Below are 17,836 nucleotides of genomic sequence, written 5' to 3' on the forward strand. Positions count from 1 at the left end.
TTTTCATAGATTGATTAATATATTTTCGTTTTTAAAATTCAAATCACAATAAATGCAGAAAAAATTCTGTTAATCATAAGTATTATATGAAAATTCCAAACAATTTGTAAATAAAATAAAATAATGATGATAGGAGAATCATATTTTGAAATCTTAACAAAATTTTCGAAATTTAGTTATTAAAAATAATTATATTGTATATTTGGATATAAAATCTTAGTTTTTAAAATTCTGATTGGTTTATATATTTTTTTTAAAAAAAATTTAGTAATTTCGTCTATAATTTATTAGAGAGAGAAAATATATATTTTTCTAGATTTTTTTATATTTGATCTGTCACTGTTTTTTTTTAATTAATTATATTTATTTAATTAATTAATTAAGCTTAATTAAAATATTCTAATGGCAATTGAATGTAATTTTTACACATTTTAAGGTTAGTTTTATATTTGTACTTCCCAATTAATATAGTAGGATGTTTAATAAGTCCAATTGTAATCAAAATTCAATAACATATATATCCATATATATATATATATATATACAAAATGAAAAATATATTTTAATTTGGATGTAAACGAAAAGCAAGACAACTATTATGTAGCAAAAGCGATATTTTTGTTTGGCTAAGGGTATCTCCAACAATACTCCTCATTTTGAAGAGAGCAAATCTTTAAAAACTAAGATTTGTGGGTGGTTTGCTCCAACAATGACCCTCAAAAAAATCTTTAAAAACTAATTAATTTGCAATATAGTCTTTAATATTTCCAAAATTCACTATTAAAGATAGAAACTCATAAATAAATCTATAATATATTTTCTATATTATACAACATACAATATTTTTTATTTTTTTATACAACACACATTATTACATAATAAAAGTTACATGATAATATAAATTACATATATAATAATTAAAACTTTCAAATATATATATATATATATAACACAATCAAAATTATATCAAACAATATTAAAAAATACAATACCTTATATGATAAAACAAAATGATATGTAATTTTCAAAAAACATAAATGAAAATTACATATAAAAGTATAAAATTACTCAATAAAACTATTTTCATAGTGCTCCCATATATGATAAATTATTGCATTATTGTTGTAAAAATAATATTTTGTAAATGGTATATCTTTTATATATCAATAAATTTAATTTTAATTTAGTGTGTTTGAATTTATATAGATATATTTATAACAATTAAATTTGATAAAAATATTTGTAAGATATATATATATATACTACAAGAACTAAAATGAAATTTGTAAAAACATTTGATAGTCTCAATAGTGCATCCTCAAATTTGAAGCTCACTATTTAAACCCTTAAAATTCAAAAATTCTTCAAATTTAAAGATTTGAGGGAGATTTGAGGGTTTGTTGGAGATGCTAACAGAATAATAATATATATACTATATTATAAGACTTTAAATTGATGTTGCCGTTAGTGCACACACACTGCGAGTTTGGGTATAATGGTTGGATCAGATCGGTCAGGTTTTTTGAGTATTCGAATTTTTAAAAGCTCCACAAAATTTAACCGAACAAAAGATTGGGCCGGGTGAGATTTGGTTTTGGATTTCTCCAGTTAAAATCCAAATACCGATTTAATTTTGGTATAGAAAAGATCTGGTAATCAGGTCGGTCGGATACAGAACCAAAATTTCAAACTTTCTGAATTAAACCGAATTCTAAATTTGGTTGGACTGAAGTCCGAAAAATTTGAGTTAATCAGTTCATCAGCTTTGGGTCGGGTCGGTTCAGCAGCTTTAGACCAAGTCCAATCCGCTCTAACCACTCGAACCACTAACTAAACAACGAGACAAGCTGGGGTATATATTAGATGGAATGTTGTCCAGATCAATGACTTTTGTGATATATATTTGCATGCGCATTTATGTAATACCTTGTATTTGGGTTGTTGTCCAAAATATATTTAACCTTTTTGCTTTTTTTATTTATTCCCAAATATCTCTTACTTTGTGGGAGTTGTACGTTTGTCTATGGTACTAATCCAGACTAGTTGCTCAATTATTGTTTCTTCTGATCTGCTCTCATTTTTTTTACAAAAAGATTCTACACAGACAGTTCGACTTAATTGTGTGTGTGTGTTTTTTTTTGTTGGGGGAGTAAAACCAAGATAAAATGCTTAGTTGCACTATTTGAGATCTTACATTTTCTTTTAGAAATGGAAATGGTTATATATTGAGTTTTTTTTTTTTTTCTTTCAATTATATGTATATAATCAGGTTTGAAAATCTTGTTTCTTATTTCATATGAACAAAAGAAAGAAACCTGACGCTAGCTTTCATGAATTAGCTGTAAATTTATACACACGTCTTTCGTAACCAACAAAAATTTGTTTTAACTCTTTAGATAATTTTCTAGACGTTACCTTAACAAAATTTTGTATACACGGACCGACCTGCTAACATGCATATACGTACCATATTGGATTGATTACATCAACAAATGTAAACTAGCGAAAATTCTTATTAATTGTTGTAGTTCCGATAGTTTGAGAACTTTTACAACTTTAGTTTCTTTTTCGACTTTAAGCAGTTTAACTCTTATAACGACTAGTTTCCCACATGAATACAATAAGCATTGCTTGTTATACTTTTTTCTTTTTTTACCTATTCTAACTGGAGTATCATTTTTAGAAGATTATAATGCTTACAAAAGGTGGACCGTGGACGATATGATTATGATTATTTATAGTTGTTGTAAATGTCGATTAGTTAGAGGAATGCCAAAATTTGATGTTAAGGTTTTACATTTAGATGGTATATATTTCTGATATTATATTCCTATGTAAACTAAAGTTGTCACTGTAGAATGAGAGGAAAGGCGACGGTAAAACTGGTGTAAGTAAGTAGTCATCATAATCATATGGAATTTCTAAGTGAGAGATGCGATGCCACCATGAGTTAGTTCTATCTTCAAACCTAAAAATCAGTAAGAAGAAAACAGGAAATAACCGGTGACATAATTTAGGATCTTATCTTCTTTTGTTTAAGAATCGAGTACTGCTCAGGTTTCATCGTGGTTCAGCTCGAGAAAAAAACTTGCGAAACTCAAATCACAAACACGATCCAACAGTATTAATCATGAAAGTGGTGAAGTGAACTATCTGTATGTATTTTTTTTTGTTTGGGTTTGGTTTTGTCTGATTTTAAAGGGATTATAAATTGGTTATGCACCCTTTCCATAGGTTCAGATTTGTTTTGGTGCACATAAACTATACCAATATTGCAATATTGCACCCTCCCTTAGGTGTAGGTAGACTATACCAATATTGCAATATTGGTATTAATATTGCAATATCACATTGGTTTGTCCGCCCCCCCCCATAAAAACAAAGTAGCAACCGCGTGTCAAACATTGAAATCGTAATTTACTCTCTCTCCTCTCCTCTCTCTCCTCTCTCTTCCTCTTCTCTCTCTCTCAACAGGAGGACATAGTATCTCTCTTTCATTTCTATCAAGTGGAGGATATCATCTCATTCATTATCTTTTCCTTTCTCTCTCTCTTTTTTCTTCTTTTCATTCAACAGAAAATAAGAGAGATCGTCTTTCCACTTCTGGAGAGAGAGAGAAAGAGCTTTAATGGCTAAGTTGGTCTTTTCGGACTGTAGCATGATAAGAACCCACCCCAGAATATGCACCACTCCCAGATCCAACTTGCTCTCTATCAACAATAAACACAATCTAGAGATTTCGATCTGGCTGAGTCTACATAGATGCATGATCCTATGTTCTGGTGATCAACCACGGGGTGAGGCCGGATCTGATGGACTTGCTCGTCGAAGCCAGGGAAGCTTACTCAAACTCCCCAAGGACCGATGATGAAGGATACACCAAAGCAGATTGGGGGGATGGGAAAAGGAGAGTTCTTGATTGGAATATTTGTTTCGATCTCTCGAAGGGTGGTTTTCAAGAAATGGCTTCTCTACCACCATTAGGTAAAATAAGCTTTCCGATCTTCTTTTTATCTTTTATTTGTTTTGTTCCTCTATTAATCTTTACTTTGTGATTCGTTTAAGTTACCCCTCTATCCACTATTCTTCTTCTTCATGGGTTTAAATTACTAGCTATCATAGCTAGAATCTTATTAGGGATCTTGAAATCATGTTTATGCAGAGTTTTAATTTTTGAATAAGATATACAATCAGTCAAACCTAATGTCTTTTTTAAACAGATGCACTATTATTTAATTTAATGTTTATATTATCAAAAACATTTTCTCTAACGTATTTACCAAATTAGGTTTTTACCTAAACAGGTTTGACTGATTGCAGGTTTCTCTAACCTTTTTTAAACAGGTTTGACTGATTGCATATCTTATTCAAAAATTAAAACTCTGCATAAACATGATTTCAAGATCCCTAATAAGATCCTAGCTACAATAGCTAGTAATCTAAACCCATGAAGAAGAAGAATAGTGGATAGAGGGGTAACTTAAACGAATCACAATATAGGAACAAAACAAATAAAAGGTAAAAAGAAGATCAGAAAGCTTATTTTACCTAATGGTGGTAGAGAAGGCCATTTCTTAAAAACCACCCTTGGAGAGATCGAAACAAATATTCCAATCAAGAACGTCTCCTTTTCCCATCCACCAAACTCTTTCAAACACTTGCGGCTGTGGCGAGCTACTGAGAAGACCCTAACACGATTTTTAGAGGTACAATGTCTCAGATTTTGTTCTCTTTTCGTTGATTCTTGGTCTAATTTTGAATATTGAGTATCCATTTTTGATTTTTTTGAGATTTTATAGAAAGATTTTGTTCTCTTTTCGTTAATTCTTGGTCTAATTTTGAATATTGAGTATGCATTTTTTATTTTGAGATTTTATAGAAAGTTTGGAGATGGATTGTTTCAAAAATGTCACATTGGGAGTCTTAGTCTTCGACAAAGCAGAAGCTATTATTTCTTCTTTAATCTCACGATACCAAAGCAGTCTTATAAAGCTGATTCTCTCACCTGGATCTAACTTGAACTTAGTGCAATATCATGATATTGGTAAAAAAGCTAGAGGTATTGTCTTTCTTCCTTTTGTTGTGAAAGAGAGTTTTAAAGTTAGAGATCAATCTTTTGTGTTTAATGAGGCGTATTCAACTTTTGCAGATCTCTTGTATGCTGATTATAACAAGGGTTTAAAAGTTAGCTTCCGTGATCATTGCTTAAGTGGTTCTCTTACCAAGCTGCGTCCTTATCGACCATTTTTGGGACAGCTCTCTCTTGAAAAGAGGTTTAGGAGTGCGTGCTACTTTTGCTTTGAGTTTCGACACAGATTCTGTCATTCTTGTAAGATCTAAGATTGAAGCACTTGCTCCTGGATTTGCACCAGGACTTACTTGCCTTGTCAATGTCAATCTCCCTAACCAAAATTCTGGCAAGGTATAATATGAATTTTGTATACTATCGTTTCTTATTAACCTTTATATTGATCAATAGTGTCATTTATTGATTCTCATTTTATGCTTTTCTTTTCTTGCAGATTGAATTGCAGTACTTTCGTGGTCTTGTAAGTTTAAGCTCTAGCTTAGGATTATTTAATAATCCAATGTTTGGTCTATCTGGTGTGGTTGGCAATGATACTTGGACTGTTGGTGCTGATGTTGCTCTGAACACCAACAATCACCAAGTCACAACTGTCAATGGTGGATGCAGCTGGAGTTGGGATCGTAAAATTGCTTCTCTCACCATGTAAGCTCTCTGTCTCTGTCTTCTCTTACGTTTGATGTTCCTTTCTCTTGACATGCTGCATTCTTATCTTCGTTTAGTCTCTGTTGCATTATTTGCATGCACGCACATCTGATGTTTCATATAGTTGTATTAGACTAAAGTTTCCTTTTGCTTATTCCAAACACTATTACTCTTTGTATTGTTCACGAGAATTCAGTAGTAATGGTATTAGAGCGCTTTTCTGCTTTTTTCTCTTTTATTTTCCCAAGAAATTTCTCAGCTCAATATCTTTCTAATTTTTTGTTATTCATGTTTTGTAGTGAGGAGAAGGGACGGTTTGTCAAGGGACAGTATTATCATGCCTTCTCCAGCACTTCCACTTCCATCGGGACAGAGTGGTCTTTTAATGTCCATAGGAGGCGCTTATACTTAGCCTTTGGAGTTCAACAACATTTTGGTTCAACCGAGTTGAAGGCACGTATCAACAAGCAAGGTATAGCTGGCTTTCTTCAACACAATTGGACATCTGAATCATTTTTCAGAGTTTCCATGCAAAAGCGTCACAATGAGAGAGGAGCAATTCTCGGAGTCTCTCTTGCGTTTGTCGCTTGAGAGAGCAGCTGTTGGACTTATTTTTCTATTCCGGCGTTTGTGCCCTTCTATTCGAACTTGTTTTTGAATATTTGCTAAAATGCGTTGTGCTTACTTCTATATTCGAGACTGTATTTGAATATGTTTAAAATGCATGCAAACCTGTTCTTGAATATGATATTTTAACTATTCATTTGATATTTACTTGGAGCAAGTCAATGTCTCAATTTATATTATCTCATTTAATATCATGAAGAGAACGCCGCTCAATTGTCAGATGAAGAAGATAAGTTTCATTTTGTCTCTTATTACATTACTGTTCCTATTTATGTAGTTTGGAATTTTGGATTGGGTTAATGTGTAGCTTCATCCTCTAAACATGTGCCGATCTCTTGACTAGGACAACTGTATAGAGAGCCTTTCCTTTATGATCTTGAATCCTTTATGCAGGTGGACTTCTTTTTTCCTTAATGGACTGTCATATCTTGGGCTGTCATACTTGCTTAATGGACTCAGGCCTGTTAACTTATAAAGTCGATTTTGTCGTGTTGCTGTACGAAGATGAAGCGTTTGACAGTTAGGTTAGCTGCCTTCTTTGACGATGATGTTGCAGAGAACAGAATCTCAGATCTCTTAATAATATATCCAGTATACTTTGTACTTTATTAATGGCAAGAATTATGAAACCATTTGATAGACTCTCTAGTACTATGTAATTCTTAGTAAGGTTGTTACACCTTGTCGCCAAATATTACGCAAAACAGAATTATTAAGTTGATAAGACTCTTGCCTGAATGATTGATATGAGATGAAAGGACTTTATTTGGTCAAGGGTAACAGAAAACTTGTGCTGGTTCTATTGGCACAGTGATGGTGTATATAAAATGAAAAGATACTCCGATCCAATTACTGGAAACCCGGTTGGGTGGTAGATGAATTGAAAGATTTACTTGTCCTCTAAAATATGATTTTTTTTTTTCTGTCCTTGCAAGAGAAGTAAGCTAATAACTCTGACTTTTAACTTGTTAGAACTTGGAAGTGATGCTTGTTCTCTCTCATTCATTCCCATAAGCATATATATCTCTCTTCTCTTACAATGAAAATAAAATAAAAACATAAATTTAACGCCTGGGCAATACACAATGACCACAATCTTCTCCTCACTTAGATTCAGACTCAGACCACATCTTCATCGTTTGTTTTGTAAACAAGGCCATCTTCCTAAATTCAGGCCACATTTTTGTCCTCAAATCCTCGACTTTCTCAGGATCCCCAAAAACATCCATTTCAATCTGAAAACAACACAGAGAGATGATGAAATAATAACGCACAAAGTATTCAAATTGCTTACCTGTTGTCGTAGCTCCTCATATTTAGCTATTTTACCTCCATAGATATAATAACCTTATTACAATACAATACAAAAAAAAGCTGATTACAAAATCGATGGAAGGAATTATTAAATCTTTATCAGAAAATCTTTGGTCTCTTTATACCTGAGATCAATCCCAGAGTCCCTCCTGTACCTTGAGTTAAGAACATAGCTACCTTGGACACTAGAATCACAAAAAAGACCAAATTTTGATTTGTTTTTCGAACTTTGAATTACATCGAAACCCAACACACACACTCTCTCGAATGAATTCATAGAATAGAACGTTACCTTTGCTACTACCGGCGGTTAAAGATAAATTGCGGCGGGACCGGGACGCCTTAGAGAAATTGCGGCACTGATTAAAGTTTTAAGTCTTTTGTTCAGGAGATCGCACAAGGGTACGAAAAAAAAAGAAGAAGAAGATAATGAAAATCAGATATTCGATTTACCTGCGCAAATATCGATCTCATATTCCTATTCGGCGACATGATCGGGAAATTTAGGGTTCGTTCGTCGCTGAGTTGGCTATATAATCGTGTGGTTTTTAAATATCTTTCCTATCTTTCCCCCTCTCCCCCCCCCCCCTTACCGTCATTTCCTCTTCAGAAAGGGGGAAACGTAATGTCTTGTGAATTCTGTGGTTAAATGGGCCGCCTATACTGTTGGGCCTTAGGCGGTTCGACATTTCTTAGAAAAAACATGTGTAGGCGAAATCATTAGTCGATACCTTTTCACTTTTTTGCTGGTTTTTCTTCTAAATAAGATTTTGATTTTTTTCATTGCTGTTTATCACGAAAAAAAAAAAAAAAAAAAAACATCCCCCATTTACATTACTGGTTAGTTACACCAAAATGAGCCCCTTAATAATAGTATATATTTGTCTGCACTTAATGTCCTCGGATTAATAAAAAATAAAAAATAAACCATCTATCTCATGACATTAGTCGTCTACATAAACTAATTTCGCCCTACTTTAAATAAGAATCACCTTAGAAAAAAAACACATTCAGAATACGGGTGGATTTAGGTCTGTTCTCACATCATCCAGCTAAAAATTGAATACATAGCAGCAAGTAATTTAATTCTCTTCTAAATCTTTTGGAAGAAAAGAAGCTCAGGCCAAGTACGAGGACCCAGAACAATAATATTAATACAAATTACCAGCAAACTTTGAAATAAATAAATAAATAAATAGGTGTGGATCAATGAGTTAAGGCCAGATTTTCACATTGTCCCGACTAATATAATTGAATACCTTAGAAAGTAATTTAGATACTCTTCTAGATCGTTTGGAACAAACAAAAAAAAAAAAATACTCAGGCCAAGAAAGTTAGGCTAACACATGAAGAAATCATTTCTCAAAGAGGCATCGGATGGATCCCTCTGTAAATAAATGAAGAAACAAGGCAACATCACAAATTCACAACCATATATTACTAAAAAAATTTCTACACAGCGTCAAAAGAAAAAACGTTACACATAGAGTTAACATCACCACACAACCATAGATTAGTTAGAAGTAGCAGGTATTAAAATCCGAAAGACAACTGAAAGACGAATTATTCTGAATTCTATCCTTTGAGGAGCCAATCACGCACATAATCACGCACATCAGCCAGCATCGACTGAAATAATTGAAAATCAGAGAGAGAGAGAGAAACATTAAAAAAAAAAACAAATGTTAGAACAAAAATTGGAATCCCAAAATGTCTTAATTAAGATAATAAATTACATACCGGTGCAACACCACCACGTTGTTCCAGATCCCTCACGATAGTTCGACGGTACTCCAGTAACTCGATAGACGCTGAGGTGTGGATAAAAAAGGCAAGCAGAAATCACGATTTTGCTCCCAAACAAAAAAATAAAAAAATTTGAGAAATCTCAAAATTAATATAGTGAAAAATCTCAAACATTACCCAAAATACCGAAAGCAAAATTTCCATAAGCTAATGATGACATAAAACCCTTCAACTTAGACTCACCGCCGCTGGCTACAATAGCTCTTCCGGATCCTGAAATTGAAAGAAAGTAGAATCATGATATGTGCTCCTCACTCACGAATTTGATAGATTTTTTCGTAAGGACGAAGAGAAAGGTTACCATTGCTAACAACACTAGAGCGGCTAGACCTTGTTGAGAAATTTCGGCACTGTAAAATTCCAATCTTGTTCATTAGAAGATCATACAAAAGAGAAGGAGTAAATAAGTATCAAAAGATGAAATCTTCGAAATTTTACCTGCGTGATTACGCTTCTCAGATTGTTGTTCAGAGGCATCATCGAATAATTTAGGGTTCGCACTTCTTTCTTCCTCTTCTTCTTTTGTCCTTGATTTGGGATTTTTTCTCAGGGAAAAAAAAAAGTCGGATCTCTTGAGGGTTTTGTGGTTTAATGGGCTTATACTACTGGGCCCTAGCCCGACCGTTACCAATATATTGTTTATATATTTATCCCTTAATTAGTTTAAATTTAATTTACTAATCTATGAATTACAAGTTTTTTTTTGTTGAATCAAATTCGATAAAAACTTAAATTCCCAAATTCAGTTCCATTGTTATTCAATTTATGTCGACATTCACTTGTAATTTTAATACTTGGATGCATGTAGGAAAATGATATATAGTTGGAAACACCCAATTTGGTAGTCAAAAATTATTTTCCACTTATGTTTATAAATAAGTCCAATTATATATAACAAAATTTCATAAAAACATTTTTATATATGTAAAAGTCCACGTTTTCTTACAGGCCGTTAAACATATTTCAAAATTTAACAAAAATATGATTTGCACTTGTAATATTCATTTAATATTTTACTTAGAACAACTCCCAAAACTTGAGAAATTTATATTATCACATACAGTATATTTGTACTCTGTAATTTATTTACTGCAAGAATTATGAAACTAGTTGATAAAACTCTGTAATTATTTGTAAGGCTGTTACTGCACACATTCCATATTCTTCCTTAATCAGACTCAGACCATATCTTTTCCATATTTATAAACCATGTCATTTTCGTTATCTTCCTGAATTCAGGCCACATTTTTTCTCTTAGATCCTCAACTTTTGCAAGACTCCCAAAAACTTCCCTCACAACCTGAAAAAAAAAACACACAAACAGAGAGATGATGAAACAATGCACAATGTAAATTCAATTTGCTTAAATTTTATTTGTTGTTGTGGTTAAAACTATTCAATTGCTTTCGCTGCTCCTCACGTTCCTCTAATTTTCCTCCATACAGAATGTAAGCTTTAACACAAAATTAAATTGATTAAATAGACTCGTCGATTAAAGGAATTATTAAATCTTATCAGGAATCTTTGGTCTCTTTAGAAATCTTTGTTTGTCTCCTCCATACCTGAGGTCAATCCGAGAGTCCCTCCTGTACCTTGAATTAAGAACCTAGCTACCTTGGACCCTATAATCACAAAATCGATAAACTTTTGATTTATTTTTTTCTAATATACCTCCAGACTACAGTTACATCGAAACCCAACACACACACTCGCGAATTCTCACAGAACGTTACCTTTGCTACTATCGGATGAAGATAAATTGCGGCGGGACTGGGAGAATTTGCGGCACTGTAAAGTTTCGTTTAATAGATCGATCGCACAAAAGTGGAAAGAAGAAGAAGAAGAAAACAAAACGCTAATGAAAATCAGATATTCGATTTACCTGCGCAAATATCGAATCTCATATTCCTATTCGACGACATGATTGGGAAATTTAGGGTTCGTTCGTCGCTGATTTGTGATTTCCTCTTCGGAAGGGGGGGGGGGGGAGAAATAAAAATCCTAACACAAGGGAACATCAGGAACAACCTTAGTAAAAGAAAATGTGTCGGACAATGTGCCTGAAATCAAAGAAAATACAAACATTAGATTAATAAATAAAAAAAAGATCTTAATCCCAACTGTTGAAGATTAAAATCTACAAAATTACATACATGTGCAGGTGCGTGACGTCGCGACGTTCTTCTATATCCCTCATCATCATTCGACGGTGTTCTAGTAACTCGATAAATGCTGAGATATAATCAAATAAGCAATTACGATTTTTTTGTTTTTGTTTTTCCTTCCAAATCTCTAATGATTTTTTTATAAAAAAAACAATCAAAAAAGCATTACCCCAAGAAGCGTAAGCAGCATGTCCGTAAGCGTAAGCAGCATGTCCGAATGTAGATCATACAAAGAAAAGGAGCCAATAAGTATCAAAGACGAAATCTTCGATATTTACCTGCGTGATTACGCTTCTCAGATTGTTGTTCAGTGGCATGATCGAATAATTTAGGGTTCGCTCTTCTTTCTTCTTCTTCTTAGAAAGATTTTTTTTTTTTTTTTTTTTTTTTTTGTCGGAACTTTTGAGGGTTCTATGGTTTAATGGGCTTATACTATTGGGCCCTAGCCCGACCGTTACCAATATTGTTTTTATATTTAAAGATTAGAACCCACGGTACACCGCAGAGCAAAATTATTAATAACTAAAATATTTAAATTATAAGTTGTATTTGTTGGTTAAATATTTTATAATTATATAATAATTGTTAAATAAACCATATAATACTGCAATATAATTTATTTTTGACATAATATTTATTTAATCAATTTAATTAGATATGTCTATTATCTGATACCGACAATGTTAGCAAAATAATGAAATAATGTTTACCCCTGTAACACCGAATTAATTATATTTTTTAATTTATATAAATATCGATAAAAACCGTCCCGCTATATAACTCTGTCCCGAGATATTTTAACTCACACTATATCATCATAACTTTTAATATTTATTGTGTATCTATGGTATAATATTTATCATATTTAACTTTTTAAAAGTTTTAAATATTTTTCATATTTAACCTTTTAAAAATATTTAAAATAAAGAACCGGAATAAATCAAATAAAAGTTTTTAAAGTTTGAATGTCTGATAAATCAAGTTTTCTATTCATTTGTATTCGGAATCATTTTGGTCTATTTTATAGTATGATTCTGAACTATTGCCCAATTTTTTTAGACGATGTGGGATATTGTACCCATATTTTTTTATTCATCTATTGAGTAATATATGTCCGTTTTTAAAAACATGTATTACATCATATGCAGGAAAAAAATCACAAATTTTTATTAACTAAATGTATTATAGAATAATTCAAGATAATTTAAATATAAATTCAATAAAAATGAAAAGGAATCATATATATATGTTTGAATGAGGTAGAAAGATTTCTTTATATTTTTAAATCTTACCTATAATCAATTTTGAAGTTTTGGTAACTAATATTGAAGTTAATACATTAAATGTAAAAACTTTCCAAAAACTATTTTTGAGCAAAAACTGCTGCAAAAATACTATTATAGATTCGTTTATATTTAATTTACTAATCTATGAATTACAAGTTTTTTTTTGTTGAAAAACTTAAATTCCCAAATTCAGTTCCATTGTTATTCAATTAATGTCGACATTCACTTGTAATTTTAATACTTGGATGCATGTAGGAAAATGATATTTATAGTTGGAAACACCCAATTTGGTAGTCAAAAATTATTTTCCACTTATGCTTAAATAAGTCCAATTTTATTTATCAAAATTTCATAAAAATATTTTTATATTTATTCGTATGTATATGAAAACTCAAATATTAATTATTGTGTAATTCAAGGCATTTATTTCGTTTATAGGAAAGAAAAAAAAATCTACTAAAACTAATTAAATAACAAGGGTATATGGAATTCTACATAAAAGTGTATATGAGTTAGCGAGTCTTTTTAATTGATCATGAGGTTACTTACTTGAGAGGTATTTTTGTAATCGAACTTTACTTGAGGGGGTTTAATTAATATTTTATATTTTGGTTGATGAGCCTAAAATATACCGGTCATATTTTATGATTTTCTGATCTGAGTGCTAATAATATATATATCGAAACCTTCTATGAACCAACAAGACTATAACCTCATTTATTTGATAGGTGCTTTCTAGTATGTTGATGTGTGCTTTCAAGTCTGCTGTACCAAAAATGACCACCTTGCCCAAACAGTGGTGAAGGCACGGCTTGATAATCAAGGCGTAGCTGGTGTTGTCCAGTATGCATGGGGTTTTGGTTTGTTTGCTAGCTTCAGTGTGGAAAAGTGTTTTAATTGGAAGATGTCTTTTGTGGGACTTGCTATTGCCTTTGAGTGAGGCATGCGACCTCAGATGAAAGATGATGCGTAATTTTTTTTTTTTATGCTTTGAATATGCTAAAATGCAACTCTGTTCTTAAGATTTTAAAACCAAATCTTGTTTTTCATTTAAGCTTTACTGACTTGTCTTGTTTAATTGTTTCCATATATATATATTGAGAAACAAAATTTAGACAATGCATGTTAAATTAGCAAAATAACAGTTCGATATTTCTTTTAAAAATCTTTAATTTAGTTTACCATGTTAATTTAATTTAATTAAACATTATCTTTCTCATCTTTCCACATTGCAAAAATGTCTAAAACTTAGACCATCATTATCGGTCATACTAATAAACATGTCTCAAGAATAAATTAAGATTAAATTTTAAGACATCCCATAATTTGAGGATGTGAAATGTCTCTGCCTACATGAATTCTCCTGTTCAAACATCTAAAGACATGTTATATATATATGTGAACCCAAAAAAAATATCTTAGACAAATTCATAAATATCATCATCCTACATAAAATAAGTCAATACCAAAGCTATTTATTCAGTCTATAATTCTTAAATTTAAATGTGATAAGTTGGAGTAATAGACTTCTCAATAGCAACACCTTAGCTAGCATCGATTTGCGTCGAGTCGTCACTAAAACGTCACAAACGTTAGAACACTATTTAAATGAGGTTTATTAGTAAAGAAAATAATGTTGTGCAGTTTTGACCATTTTCCACTTCGTCACAAAAACGCTGCTACGGTATTCCTACAATAATAGAATTAATATTATGCTATGACAACTTTGTGACAAATTGATTGGAAATTTTGTGACAATGTTGTCACGATGGGTTATAAACACTAATATTAGTTTTCTTCCTTATTTTTAAAACAATAGCCATGCTCTAACAACAATATAGTGATGCCTTCAATAAACATCTTAAAAGCGTTGCTAAGTCGATCCAAACTCACCACAGCTTAGTGACGATTAAAGTCGTCACAATATATCTACGATTTTGCGATGGTTTATTGTAAAGTCACTAAATCATTGCAAAGGTGTCACTACGTTGCAAAGTTCTACTTTCCTCACTAAAATTCGTTGCCAAAACTATGTTTTCTTGTAGTGACACCATTATTTCTCTTTTTCTATTTTTTCCATTTTTAAAAATATGTCCACAAGATGACCAATGGACTCTTACTAGTACTGTATGTTTTATGACTTCCAAACACATAAGCAAAAAATAGGAAAACTGAAAATAACTTATTCGAATTAAAACATGCACATACGCATATGCAGATGCATGTATACTCTGTTAATGAACTTAAAATGTGAAAAGAATAGAACTTAAAATATGGAGCACGAGTGTAAAGAATAGACAGAAAATGTAATCAACATAACGACAGTTGCATACACATGGTCTTGACTCTTTTTTCTCCTTTCCAATTTTGATCATAAATGGTCTTGGTCCACGCGACTTGGATGTCTTACACATATACATATATCCCCTATGTTATATGCGTATAAAGAGAGAGCTAAAAATAACTAGAATTCATGATTTAGTTCGCTAATTTGTGTTATCTAATCTAATTACAAACTCACCATTAACCAAAGGTTTAGATTCTTTTTCCTAGATTTCGTTTAATATGTTTGTGAAATGTAATTATAAGTATATGTTTTATTTCGAATATATATACATGCTCATTTTCGGATCAATTTAGTAAAAAAAAACGTACTGTACGTACTAGGCATAAACATATATGACAGTAAATCAGTAATTCAAAATCGTCTGCTTAAGTTATTAACCATGAATCAAAGCATTTAAGTTAGAAAATTAACTAACAGCTACACGGAATATTGTTGAGTAAATGATCATATATCAAAACTAAGTCAATAACTCAAGACCTATACAATAATTTATTTAATTCATACAAACAAACGTAATCTATATAATCAACTCCATAACCATTATTTACCGATTTGATATGATATGTTTAGTGCTTTGACAAAAAAAGATATGATATATTTAATTAGTGAATGCTGTATGCCTGTATTATTTTACAGAGGTATGTATATTTTTGTTTACATCATTAATATGAAGCATATACTTTGATATATGTCTACTTAAATGGCCACAAATTTCCCAAATAACTGAATATGTGAAATTTTACTTTTTGTTTCCGCTCTCGACCTTTGGACTGTTATTTCGATCAATAATAGAAAACAAAAATATGAGGTTATATAAAAATAACAAAAAAATGATTATGATGTTTCTCGAATAATTTATGCTTGTTTATTTATGTTATCATATATATTTAGGTTATATGTATATTTTTCTTTCCAACATCTAGAAAATGGAAGAGAAAATTTTAAAACTGGTGGACTAGATCGAGAGGGAACAACAACTCATCACTTTCAGTAACGTTATTTATTTAAATCACACAATAAACAGAACTTCAATGCGTATTGAAAGATATGCATTGAAACCTCAACATTATGACAGTGTTAAATATGGCTATATATGATAACGTGAATGTCAGCAATTAATTTGTTGGAAAAACAAATTTGGACTTTGCATATACACCAAGTGTCTCGTACCCCACAGGGACACATGCGAACTAGACAGTCCTTTTCCATACTTTACTGTTTTATGAATTACATTCTCATGGATAAAAGTTCTAATTTCATATTTCCATATTATTGTCATGGATACCTAGTTTGAGGCTGAGAATGCTGTCATAAAGTTTACGAGGCAGTAAATCTGGTGTGATGCAAGATCGAAGAAGATTACTGGAGGATTCCATCCAAACTGTGAAACAACTATTAATACAGCAAAAGCAAAGAAGAGACTGTGGGGAGTCTCATCCCGCTTGCCACAAAGTAAACAAGCATGAGTGGCCTGAGTCCTCGCTCTGGTGCTTACTCGGTCAGCCAAGTAAGGAAGAGTTAGTTGGTATAATTGTTTTAAAAAAATATAAGTAAATTTGTTACACTAACGATATGGTACGGTTGTCATGTTTTCTCACTTGTCGTACGTCTAAACGTTTTGTAAAAAAATATATATATATTTTGAATTTAACATATACGATTTAGCTGTTAAGATTTGGTTGGTGCTTGGATGACATAAATTCTTGTAGAAATATTTAAAAATGAAATATACTGTTAAAAAGAAAATAGATCTCGGAGTTTGGCTTGTGAAGTGATTATCTTCTGAGAATTTACCATAAGTGCTAAGACGAGAGATGGGTTATTTTGAAGCAGATATCGAAAAAGATCAGTATGGGGTTAGCTTAATGCAGTGGAAGAAGAAGCGTATGTGCGGTTCGAAGAGGGAAAGATACTAAAGAGTAGTTTGTTACAACGTGTTTGTGGGAGTTTGGAGTTATAACTAACCCTCTTGTGGCTGTGTGGGAGTTTGGAGTTGTACCTAACTCTCTTGTGGTTGTGTGGGAGTTTTGAGTTTCAATATGGATATTTTGTCGGAAGAAAATTAAAGAATGCGTTTTCTTCTCTATTGAGATTTCTGTTTATTACATGGAAAAATCTGCTTGATATTATCATATGGGTTCTCTGATAAATAATGAACTTATATATATAATCTGCTTGATATTATCATTGGTTAGATTCAGCTGAGCTAGATCTATACTGGAATCAAATGATAATTTGGGATTATATAATCAATGTAGAGAGCGAAGTAGTAGATTAGGTCACTCTCTCTTTTGGACTGTTCATGGTACCAAACTATCAATATTAAAAAAAAAAAATGGAGCCAATTAAAAGACAATAAATAATTTTCACATAATTTCTGTTTGTTTATAAATGTTATCATACATAGTAACATTTTCGTGTGAATAATTAATACAATAAATTAGTTAAGTTTTTGATAATATTTCGTATAGTTTACTTTTTAAACTAACTAAATCATTGACGGATATAAAAACAAACTAGAGAAAATCAGATTTTGCGGATAACATTTCTGAAGGAACAA

The 17,836-nt window shown here is 31.5% G+C and overlaps 3 protein-coding genes and 2 long non-coding RNA genes across 8 annotated transcripts; 2 read left to right on the plus strand and 3 right to left on the minus strand.

Moving 5' to 3' along the window:
- Positions 1-3,403: 3,403 nt before the first annotated feature.
- LOC147926277 (mitochondrial outer membrane protein porin 1-like) lies at positions 3,404-6,501 on the plus strand. Of its 3 annotated transcripts, XM_087487738.1 has the most exons (6): positions 3,404-3,984; positions 4,345-4,706; positions 4,880-5,059; positions 5,150-5,422; positions 5,523-5,731; positions 6,031-6,501. In XM_087487738.1, exons 5-6 carry the CDS (start codon positions 5,589-5,591, stop codon positions 6,320-6,322), a joined length of 435 nt encoding a protein of 144 aa, XP_087343864.1. In that variant the 5' UTR covers positions 3,404-3,984; positions 4,345-4,706; positions 4,880-5,059; positions 5,150-5,422; positions 5,523-5,588; the 3' UTR covers positions 6,323-6,501. The 3 variants fall into 3 exon arrangements, with proteins under 3 accessions (XP_087343864.1, XP_087343863.1, XP_087343865.1); XM_087487737.1 differs by having other exon boundaries at positions 3,404-4,706; XM_087487739.1 differs by lacking the exons at positions 3,404-3,984; positions 4,880-5,059 and having other exon boundaries at positions 4,220-4,706.
- An 832-nt stretch (positions 6,502-7,333) lies between these two features.
- LOC104745310 (uncharacterized) lies at positions 7,334-8,254 on the minus strand. The gene is made up of 5 exons (XM_010466509.3): positions 8,126-8,254; positions 7,965-8,031; positions 7,798-7,845; positions 7,653-7,705; positions 7,334-7,593 (listed from the first exon to the last, which is right to left on the minus strand). Exons 1-5 carry the CDS (start codon positions 8,162-8,164, stop codon positions 7,462-7,464), a joined length of 339 nt encoding a protein of 112 aa, XP_010464811.2. The 5' UTR covers positions 8,165-8,254; the 3' UTR covers positions 7,334-7,461.
- An 834-nt stretch (positions 8,255-9,088) lies between these two features.
- Positions 9,089-11,994, minus strand: LOC104745311 (uncharacterized). Of its 2 annotated transcripts, none has more exons than XM_087489490.1 (5): positions 11,922-11,994; positions 9,780-9,828; positions 9,596-9,691; positions 9,413-9,483; positions 9,089-9,301 (listed from the first exon to the last, which is right to left on the minus strand). In XM_087489490.1, the coding sequence occupies exons 1-5, from the start codon at positions 11,958-11,960 to the stop codon at positions 9,248-9,250; spliced, it is 309 nt and encodes a 102-aa protein (XP_087345616.1). In that variant the 5' UTR covers positions 11,961-11,994; the 3' UTR covers positions 9,089-9,247. The 2 variants fall into 2 exon arrangements, with proteins under 2 accessions (XP_087345616.1, XP_010464812.2); XM_010466510.3 differs by lacking the exon at positions 11,922-11,994 and adding an exon at positions 9,917-10,082.
- On the minus strand, positions 10,864-11,349 carry LOC104745312 (uncharacterized). Its single transcript, XR_760742.2, has 3 exons — positions 11,212-11,349; positions 11,041-11,100; positions 10,864-10,931 (listed from the first exon to the last, which is right to left on the minus strand). It is a non-coding gene; the product is annotated as an uncharacterized LOC104745312 (long non-coding RNA).
- A 4,540-nt stretch (positions 11,995-16,534) lies between the features above and the next one.
- On the plus strand, positions 16,535-17,362 carry LOC147926278 (uncharacterized). The gene is made up of 2 exons (XR_015581883.1): positions 16,535-16,783; positions 17,110-17,362. It is a non-coding gene; the product is annotated as an uncharacterized LOC147926278 (long non-coding RNA).
- The last annotated feature ends 474 nt before the right edge of the window (positions 17,363-17,836 follow it).

Source organism: Camelina sativa, chromosome 15, assembly GCF_030686135.1.
Source record: "Camelina sativa cultivar CO46 ecotype springtype chromosome 15, ASM3068613v1".
Classification (NCBI taxonomy): Eukaryota; Viridiplantae; Streptophyta; class Magnoliopsida; order Brassicales; family Brassicaceae; genus Camelina; species Camelina sativa.